Source organism: Suricata suricatta, chromosome 10 (genome assembly GCF_006229205.1).
Source record: "Suricata suricatta isolate VVHF042 chromosome 10, meerkat_22Aug2017_6uvM2_HiC, whole genome shotgun sequence".
NCBI lineage: Eukaryota > Metazoa > Chordata > Mammalia > Carnivora > Herpestidae > Suricata > Suricata suricatta.
The window spans coordinates 134,604,530-134,614,486 of NC_043709.1; the positions used below are offsets into that span (position 1 = coordinate 134,604,530).

The following is a 9,957-nucleotide window of genomic DNA, read 5'->3' on the forward strand; positions in this document are numbered from 1 at the left end:
TGTTCACGTACCTTTGAGAGAGAGAAAGAACAAACGGGAGGGGCAGAGAGAGGGAGACGCAGAATCCGAAACAGGCTCCAGGCTCCGAGCTGTCAGCACAGAGCCTGACGTGGGGCTTGAACCCACGAACCACGAGATCACAACCTGAGCCAAAGTTGGGTGCTTAACTGATTGAGCCCCCCGGGCGCCCCTGTGAGGGCAGGTGTCTTCAGCACTGTGACCGCTCGGACCTTCTGTTTCCTTCTCCATAAAGCACCGCCTCTCGTATTTACGGCCAGGAACGGAGGGCTGTGTGCGAAGCGCCTGGAGCAGTCCGCGCTGGCAGGGTGGTGCCTCCTGGGAGCAGGCGCTCAGGAGTTAGGGCCCCGAGGCAGAGGTCCACAGCGCCGGTGGCCTGTGCCGTCCGAGCAACGGGCACGTGATGGCAGTGTTCCCGGGGCTGTGGGAGTCAGGGGCTTGTGCGAGAATAGTTTTGAGAGCTTGGCAGTTGCCTGGCAACTTAAACTTCTCCACTAACGACCAGTTCACGTTCTCCAGTTGTTGACTTGTCTTCTAGAGAGTGGTTTAGGTTCTCCTGCTCCAGCTGACAGAAGCCCAGGGCTGGGAGTGGGCGGTGGTGCGGGTGGGTTCTCCTGACGGGACAGGTCAGGGGCCCATCGCGGCCACCGCGCCCTGATGGCCGGTCCGAGCCTTTCTGGAGAAGACGGCTCTATTCTAGACTTCCTGCTTCTCTGTAACAGTGCAAATGCTGTTTGATACAGGAAGTAAATACACAGCGTTCACTCCTTTGCGTTACTCGTACGAAACGCAAGGAATTAGCAGAGCTTGTGTTTTTACCGTAACGCCTTCCTACACGCTCACGGCTTTTTGATCAGGTGCTCGCTGAACGCCACGCCTGAGCAGATGTCTCTGGCGGAGAAAGCGGTAGACAAGTTTGTTGGAAGCCTCGGTCGGAGCGAGGCGGGGCGCAAGGCTGCGCGCCCCCGCGTGGTGGAGGTGAGTGCACGGACGGGGCCCCGGTGCACACGGCTGAGTCACCGCGTCCTGGGCACGGACACCACGTCCCGTCGGGGTGGGGGGGGCAGAGGGCAGCAGGACCACGTAGCTCGCCCAGCGTGGCCCGGGGACAACTTCACAACGCAACCCGGTCTGTCCTTCGGTCCTGCGCTCCCTTCATGTCACTTGAGCCCCCGGAGCGCCCCTTGGCTGTGTAAGGGCGGCCGGACGGCCCCCAGCCCCGTTGGGGCGGGTCTCCGTGTGTCCCCGTCAGCACAGGTGGGCCTCAGAGCCTGCACGCTGTCTCTGCGGGCTAGCACACTGCTCCCGAGAGCACGTAGCACACGCACCCTCGCCTGGTGCGTGCTCTCCGACCAGACCCGGGTTGTTTCCGGAGGGCCCAGGGTCTTCTCATTTCTCTTGGAAACGCTGTGTTTTCAGAAGCCTGTCCCCAGTGGGTCCGGTGGACGCACACACATCAGCGGCCCCCAAGTCGTGAGGAAGCTGATCACGGTATGTCAGTGTGGAGCCCTGTGCGGGCCCTGCCGGCGTGGGGGTCGCGTCCTGGCCGGCCGGCATCACCCCTGCCCGAGGGGCGCCGTGACCCTGGTGTGGCTCGTCACAGATGCACGGACTGCCGTGCTTCTGGACACGAGGCAAAGACGGTCACACGGTGGACCGGGGTGGGGACAGCGTAGGACGGAACGCTTCCAGTTGAAGTACTCGTCCCTCGGGTCAGGGCCAGCCTATTTCATCATAAAGATGGAGGCCGTGGGGAGCGACAGGCGTCAGTGCCTTTGGCCCTGAGCCGACGCGGCCTCGCCTGTGCCCCCAGGACCCCGCCTTCAGGCCGTGCCAGACGAAGACCCACTTCCGGCTGCCCTTCCCCGTGAACCACGTGGGCGAGTGTGTGAGGACCGCCCCCTTCACGGACCCGGACCACGCCAGGTGCGGGGCGGGGACGGCCCCCAGAGCGCAGGGGAGGCGGCCTGGCGGGGCTGCTGCCAGGCTCGGGGGCGGGTCAGCCGTTCGGCCAGCTGGGGGCCACGTTCGTGGGGACTGACTCCACGGGCTGCACGCTAAGCCACACAGACCAGGGCCACGCGCGCCCACATTTAAAGCACGAAGATGCTGTGAGCGCTCCTGGGTAGGAGTACCGACTTTCCCCCTCTCCTAGAGTTACAGTTTCCCATGAACTTGCGTTCCTTATGTAAAACGGAATACTTAGAAGTACATGGGGGTGAGCTCCCCAGCCCCTCCTGGGGTGCGGGGACCCCGTCTGCCCAGGTCTGGCCCCGAGAGCCCCTCCCCCCCACCACCCTGGGGCACCTGCTCACGCCTCCGATCAGCGTGTGGAGGGCTGGGGCCCGGGCATGGCCACTCTGTCCTGGGAAGAGAACTTGCTGGAAGCTTCCAGCACGCTCCCAGGGCGAGAGCCGCTGCTGCTCACTTGTGTTCTGCACAGAACGTAGGGCCCGCGGGTAGAACTCGCTCTGCCGGAGCGCGTGTTCTCAGGGCGTCCCGTGCTTCGGGGAGAGCCAGCGCGCTGGGGCCCGGTGACCAGGGTCTGTGGGCGTGCCCCAGCCTGAGGGCCGCCACCCGCTCCCCCGAGAGACCGGCCGTCCCCAGCGCGCCGTCGCAGGTCCACAGGGCCGCTGCCATCCCTCCCCCGCCGTCCCCATTTGAAAGTTCATCCTCTCCGCCTGTGTGTTCTCTGCCTGGGGCGGCGTAGTGTGTGTCCCACTCAGGTGAGTCCGTCCCTCGTGGTCTCTGCTCCCCACTGCAGTCTGAAGGTCCTCGCGCGCCTCATGACCGCCAAGTTCCTGCACACGGAAATCCGAGAGAAGGGCGGCGCTTACGGCGCGGGCGCTCGGCTCGGCCGCGACGGGCTGTTCACGTTTTTCTCGTACCGGTGAGTGCGGCCGTGCTCCCCAGCCCAGGGCTGAGCCTTCGGGAGAGAAGCGTCGCCCTGTGTTTCTTGGTTCCTGGGCGCGGGGCCGCCCCCCGCAGCGTCCTCTGGGTCCTGTGTGTCTTGGAGACGCAGTTGTAACGGGACCCGTTGTGGCTGAAACACTGCGGTTACCAAAGACCAAGACTTGGTTCCGGGGACGGAGCCAAGCGTCTCCGGGCTCCCGCTGGTCCCAGGGGCCCTGCAGGGGCGGGTGCCGGGCCGCGCCCTTCCTGCCCGGTCCTCGGGACAGCTCCTGAGTGTCCGAGGACACAGAAGTCCCGCGTCCCGAGAGGCCGTGTGCGCAGAGCCGTGCCCGTAGGCCGAGCAGGGTCTCCGGGACCAGCCCGTTTAGGGCTGGTTACACGGACATTCCGGGTGCTGCTTGAGGGAGCGAGGGGCTTCATCCAGCCGCGCTCAGCATGTCTGTGCGGCCGTCCCCTGCCCGCCTGGTCTCCACTCTCCGTGAAATCAGAGGCCGTGTGACAACCTGCTGGTGAAGTGGCCGACGTGGGTCTCTCTGGCCTTCTAGGGACCCGCACTCGACAGAAACGCTCCAGGCGTTTGCGAAGGCCGTGGACTGGGCCAAGGCTGGGCGGTTCACACAGCAGGACATCGACGAGGCCAAGCTGGCTGTCTTTGCCACCGTGGACGCTCCTGTGGCCCCTTCGGACAGAGGTATCGGCTGCTCCTGACGGGCCGAGTTGGCAGACACAGTGCCCCGGCCTGAGCCCCGCCGGTCCTCCTCCTCGGTGGCGCGCCCGTTGTGGGGGGACCTGGTGGAGGGGGGGCTCCATCACTGCAGGGCTTGAGTGAGCGGGGGCCCTGGGAGCACCCCCGCCCAGGGGCGAGGCCTTGTGGGAAGGGATTCTGCCCAAGTGTGGCCGCCGGGCTCCCCCGGAGCAGGGCAGGCAGGAACGGGCGCTCTGCCCCCGCACTGCTGCAGGGCTGGACCACTTCCTGTACGGCCTCTCGGACGGGCGGAAGCAGGCGCACCGGGAGCAGCTCTTCGCCGTCAGCCGCGAGGGTCTCATCGCCGCAAGCGACAAGTAAGCGCCGTGGGGCCGAGAGCCCAGAGCCCGTGGCCCCCGAGGCTCCGGGTGCAGCAGCGGCCCTGACCTGCTCCCCGCCCCTCCCCCCCAGGTACCTGGGCGTGGGGAGGAGCACGCGCGGCCTGGCCCTGCTGGGACCCGAGAACGTGAAGATCGCCAGCGACCCGTCGTGGACCCTCAGCTAACCAGCCTGCGGGGGGTGGGGCCCGACGGACAGGCAGGCGCTCCTGGAAGGGAGCCGGGCTCCTTGCCTTTGAAAGGCGAGGGAAGGTACTGTCCCCTCCCCACACACACACACTTTGATCCTCTCTCACCGGGTGTGGCGGTCAGACCCCACTCCGAGGAGGAAATAGACGGTCACGTATTCAGTGCTAGCGACGCACACGTTACAGTTCTAAGAATTTCCGATCGTCTGAATGCTTATTTTGCTTACAAATCATGGAGTATTTATTTTAAAGATTTAAAAATAAAAGGCAGTTCTGACCCGCCCGTGTTCTTCAGTCACGATTTTAAATGACATTTTGCTACAGGCGCTCTTGGGGCCTTTGAAAACCCGGGCACGAGAACAGAGGCAGCCCAGGGTGTGGGTCGCAGCCTGGCCCCGGGAGGGGTCGGGACCGCCGGCGTCCGCGGGCGGCGGGGAGTGAGTCCGGGGCACGCGCCTGGTTCTGAAGACCGTCCCGGTTCCTACTCTCTAGTCTGCGCGTGGAGTCACTTCAGTAGGACTTGGGGCGCCTGCCCCGGGGCCCCCGCCACACACCTGAGGGTCCCACCTCGGCTGTGTGTCCAAGTGGAATCTGTGGTCCGTGAGGACTTGGAACTTGCACATGGCCCAGGTCACCGATCCCCGTAAAACTGCCGAGAAAACCTCTACCCTGAGGACGTAAGTGCCTACCGAGAAGACGCACTCCAGTACCGCGTTGGAGTTTGAGGCAAACATTTAATTCTACTGGATACACGTGATTTAAAGTGGGGGACAGAGTAGGAGACGCAGCAGCAGACAAGTCGTGCTGGGGGCAGGGGGACGGGCGGGGGCTCTGTGGCCGGGTGTCCCCGTCGACAGGGCTCACGTGAAATGCTGATAAATAACTTAAGTGTCACAAAAACGGGCGGGAAGGCAGCGTCTAGATGGCGGCGGGCTCCTCGTGGCCGCGGTGCTGCACGTGCTCCAGCTGCCAGGGCTCCGACACCTCGTAGCTGGCCTTGTACTTGGCCAGGATCTTCATGAGCGGCCGCAGCTTCAGCCACCACTGCTCCTTGGGGATCCGGTGCCTGCGGACGGGGGTGGGGTGAGGCCAGGCCAAGGGCGGGGCCCTTCTCCAGGCTCCTGGACACCCCGCGCTTCTACGCCTCGTGTGAAGGCTGGTCTCTCGTGATACCGAGTTCCCTCGACCCCGGGGGTGGCGTCCTCTGTGCGTCCCCCTGCGGGCAGGGGGGCCGCAGGCGCGGCGTTCCGACTTACTCGAGGTCCGTTTCCTTCTTCAGCTGCTCCACAGGCTGGAAGAGCAGGTTCCTTTTGCTTATTCCCAGCACGCAGATGGAATCGTCGGTCGTAAATCTTTTTCCTGTAGAATAGAGTGGTGTCAGAGCAAATGATGTGTCACGTGGAGGACGGAGGGGAGGTTTGCTGCTGGGGAGCAGTCTTGGAGGGCAGAGAACTGACACCTGGTGGCCCCCACTCTCCTGGGGCCGAGTCCCGGGGGGACCACTGCTGAGGAGGCGGGGCCGCCACCTGTGCTTGGCGCTGAGCCCCCAGAGCTCAGGGCCCTGGGAAGGGGGCTCTGACAGCCGGGGCGGGAGTCTCCCTAAACCCCGGAATCGCGCTCCGGCCTCCGTGCACTGTCACCGGGGAGCGCAGGCTCCCGAAAGCACACGAGACCAGCCGCCAGTGCAGGGATGCACGCCCGTGCGGGAACTGGGCAAAGAAAACCCCAACGAGAAATGTGCAAAACACACTCAGCGGAAAGAACCAAAATCAGAGACGGTTCCTTGAAGACCAAATTGGGTGCGGTCTGTTTGCATCTCTGTTTCCTAAACGTTAGTGATACACAGACCCAGCCTGGTCTGGGAGCGTGGGGAGGACAGGCCCGCGCGAGTGACCAGCATCGGCGGCAAAGGGGGTTGCGAGCGTCACAGGCACAGAAAGTTGTCAGAAAACCGCTGCTAGGATGGACTGCAGACCACGGGGACGGCTCCGTGCACCCTGGGGAAACCGTGGTCCCCGTCCCTACGAAGGAGGCGGGAGGCTTGAAGGAGGGGCTCGGGGAGGTCCGGCAGCCCTCCAGAAAGGGCAAAACTCCCGTCTCCCCGATTTCCACAGGGACCCCCCCACCCCTACCCCTAGACCTCCGACGACACAGCCCCGCCGGGGACAGGACGGCGGGAACATCGCCCAAGGGAAAGGCCATCACGGCCTGCTGTGCCCCAGCCGGCACAGGGCCAGGGAGTGCACGCCAGGAAGCAGGGAATCAGGTGCAGAAAATGGCACGTGAGCCCCTCAGGCTCCTCAAACGGGTATACGGCTGCCCTGCCTTTAAGAAAGACCACGTTGGCACCTGTTTCTGCTGACAGAGAAAACCGAAGATTTTACCAGAAAAACGGCCAAAAGCGCAGTGTTGAGCTTTGCTTCGCAGGGAGCAGGCGGGGCGGGCGCCCCCTGGCGCCTCCCCGGGGAACTGCATGCGGCGTCCGAGTACCAGCCACGGGAGCCTGGAGCGGCGTGAGCTTTCGAGTCCTAAGTGGCCTTGGGGTCTAGGGAGGTCAGGGCTTTTCCTGTACAGACCGCTTCTTCACTTTATGCCATTTTGGCTTATGAGATGGTGTCATTAGATACGGGAAACGCAAAGTATCCTTCTGTGATCAAAGAATGCTAACGAACATCAGTGTCCCAGGTGTCAGACGCTTACTGGACACCAACAGCAGACGTTCCCTGCAGAACGACCCCGGTCAGGTGACGGCAATGCTTCGTCGGGGGGGCACGCATGCTCCCCAATCTCATGGGGCCACGCGTGCCCCCATCACGGCAGCTCTCGCGGGTTTCTCTGGAGGAAAACCCGCCCCAGAGTGTAAGCCTGCGTGCACCTGGGAAGATGCCCGTGGGGTGAAAAGCAGATCTACTAGAAACTACTAGAAATACAAGTGTACAGAACGTTGCTGATCATAAACTCCGTTTACAACAACGGTATTTCTAGGTGCCAACAATTCATAAAAGGAAAAAATGCCATTTAGAAGAACATATTTTTTAAAATCTCAAGAAGTTAGGAATAAATTTAGCAAAAGATAAGCAAAATCTTTACGCCTTAATAAGAGATAAGGGGCACCTGGGGGGCTCAGACTTTGAAGCATCTGACTTCAGCTCAGGTCATGGTCTCATGGCTCATGAGTTCAAGCCCTGCAGTGGGCTCTGCACTGAACAGCTCGGAGCCTGGACCTTGCTTCGGATTCTGTGTCTCTCTCTCCGCCCCTCCCCTGCTTGTGCACTCTCTCAAAAATAAACGTTAAATGTTTTTTTAATGTCCATTCTTCCTCCAAATTCTTGATTAAATGTAATTCTCTCAAAAAAATCCAATGGCGGCTTTGGTGGACCCTGACAACCCGATTCCATTTCTGAGCCAGCTCCAAACGCTGAGACTCGCTGCCCAGCGGAAGGAGGGCCGGGGGAAAGGCCCCGCCTCACGGGCTCTCCGAAATCGACCATGACCCTGGAACGCCGCAGGGGTCAACGCCGAGTGCCCCACGGTGGCCCCAGGAGCCCACGGACGGTCCCGGTAAGTTTACACAGAGCTGGTCTGTGATGGAGACTGGACTCTTCTCAGATGACACCCCGGTAAGCACCCTTCACATGAACATGAACTCGGGCGGATCAAACACTTCACATAAAAGGATGCTTTAGGAAAGCAGCTCAAATCGTAAAGGACAGAGTCACCTGGCTACGTAAAGATCAGAAGAACTTCCTTAAGAGATAAGCAAGAAGGGAAGCCTCACGTGAGACCCGGCCTGCAACTCACGATCGACAGAAGAATTTCCTGTATCTAAAGTAGAACAGGTCTCTATACAGTAACCAAAATGGTTTTAACTCTATAAGACGACAAATGTGAAAAACACACCAACAAGGTAAATGCTACCAAGCAAGAGAAAATCACGCCAAGTACTGCAAGGGCCGATGGAAAGCAAGACCTTGACGTGAACACGAGGAAACCTGGCATTTCCTTCATCGCTTTTGAAGGTCGCCTCAAAGCCACGGCGAAGCTGCCCAGTACGCACATCGCAGCAGAGTCCGAAAGTGACAGGGAAATCGCCCGCCCCGCGGGTGAGCCTGTGGTTGGTGAGCGGTCTACACTGCGGGCCCGGAGCACCTCAGCAGGACCCAGGGGGGCGTAACCAGGGGGCTCCAGCGCTGAACCCCCGGTCCGCGCATGCGCGTTTCGCCCTGGGTGGCAGACCTAGAGACAGGACAGTGGCTCCGCAGGCCCGAGACGCCCCTGACGGGAGGGAGTGGGCCGTGCGGGATGCCAGGTGGGGGGGACACCGCCACCAGCACAGGCTCCCACCAGTTCCTCGGTTTCTCCAAAAGGCACGCTCACAAATGACTCCCGTTTCCGGGGTGCCGAGTACAAGCCAAATCGGAGCGTCAGAGACACAAGGGAAGGTGAGGGGCCCGGTCTTGCAGGCGCAGCCCTGTGTGCACACCACGCCGTGCCTATCACAGGACGCCACGAAGCCCCCGGAGCGCCTCCTGTCACTCAGGGCGAAGCACGCATTCGAATGCTCCTTACCACAACCTTGACGTTGCAAAACGGTTTTGTCATGTGCAGCTCAAGGCGGAACCAAAGGAAAGCAAGAGAGGCGCCCCCCCCCCACACCCAGCGCCCGGTAGGCGCCCACCTCCCCGAGGCGGGGTTCTGCGTGCTGCCCCCCATGCCCAGCGCCCAGTGCGCACCCACCTACCCCCGTGCGGGGTTCCACGCCCCCCTCCCCAACGCCCAGCACCTGGTACATGCCCACCTCCCCGGGGCTTGGTGCCACTCTCCCGCCCCTACTCCCGGGGCCGGGTGCGCGCCCACCTCCCCGGGGCTTGGTGCCACTCTCCCGCCCCCACGCCCAGGGCCGGGTGCGCGCCCACCTCCCCGGGGCGGGGTTCCGCACCCTCCCACCACGCCCAGTGCCCGGTACCTTTCCCCTGAGCCTCCTTCAGCTTCGTGCTGATCCACTCCATGGCTCTGGCGGAAATCTTGGTTCCAAAGTTTCTATCAAACGGTGAAGGCGCGCCACCCTGTGGGTCAGAGTCACAGGAAATGTCACACAACAGAATGGCACGTGGCTTCATGAGTTTAGCATCTTCCGTCAGGATTTCCTGATCGTATTTGGGGACGGGGAGTAGGTCGCGGTTTCCCCTGGGCCGACAGCATCCACGATCACACAGGTGCACCCCACGTCCTCACGGAAGTTGAGGACGCTGACGGCCCTTGGGAAGGATGAGCAGACCCCAAGTGTCGGGGCCGTGTGGCCACCAGGACAGGCATGCCACCCGGATGCACGCCCTCCTCCGGCTCTGACCTCTGGGGCACGCCCCCGCAGGACTCCTCGCAGGTCAGGCCGGTTTTGTGCAACCTCCAGGACCGTCTGACCGGCACATAGGCACGAAGCTTCACCACGTGTGGAAAGCAGCACTTAACTCGATTGTGTGTAAGCTGACGGTTTCCCCACGCACAACAGAAACGCTGAAGCTGGTGGTATTTGCCCCAACTTTTAAACGGAGCATCACTTAGCGAAGGAAACGCCCACGTGATGAAAACCGCCTTACAGGCACGGATTCCCCACCGGGCTAAAGGCAGGCTCGCGGACAGAGCCTCGGCGGCGGCCCGTCTGCCCTGCACCTGCCCCGCGGGGCCCCACCTGCTGCATGTGGCCCAGCACGTTCTTCCTGCAGTCGAACACGCCCTTGCCCTCCTCGGAGTAGAG

General features: G+C 62.3%; 2 protein-coding genes across 2 annotated transcripts in view; one reads left to right on the forward strand and one right to left on the reverse strand.

Annotated features, from left to right (window-relative positions):
- The window catches only part of PITRM1 (pitrilysin metallopeptidase 1), a 28,189-nt gene extending 23,704 nt beyond the window's left edge, over positions 1–4,485 (forward strand). Inside the window, exons 14-20 of the mRNA XM_029955599.1 lie at positions 823–996; positions 1,438–1,509; positions 1,832–1,944; positions 2,783–2,908; positions 3,477–3,622; positions 3,891–3,993; positions 4,088–4,485. Of these exons, the coding sequence (XP_029811459.1) occupies positions 823–996; positions 1,438–1,509; positions 1,832–1,944; positions 2,783–2,908; positions 3,477–3,622; positions 3,891–3,993; positions 4,088–4,181 (828 nt within the window). The 3' untranslated portion in view covers positions 4,182–4,485. The remainder of the gene's footprint in view (positions 1–822; positions 997–1,437; positions 1,510–1,831; positions 1,945–2,782; positions 2,909–3,476; positions 3,623–3,890; positions 3,994–4,087) is intronic.
- Positions 4,486–4,916: 431 nt separating this feature from the next.
- PFKP (phosphofructokinase, platelet) overlaps positions 4,917–9,957 on the reverse strand; it is a 42,323-nt gene continuing 37,282 nt past the window's right edge. Inside the window, exons 18-21 of the mRNA XM_029954074.1 lie at positions 9,892–9,957; positions 9,169–9,268; positions 5,459–5,561; positions 4,917–5,268 (exon numbers count right to left, since the gene is read on the reverse strand). The exon at positions 9,892–9,957 is cut by the window's right edge and continues 37 nt beyond it. Coding sequence (XP_029809934.1) covers positions 5,121–5,268; positions 5,459–5,561; positions 9,169–9,268; positions 9,892–9,957 — 417 coding nt within the window. The 3' untranslated portion in view covers positions 4,917–5,120. The remainder of the gene's footprint in view (positions 5,269–5,458; positions 5,562–9,168; positions 9,269–9,891) is intronic.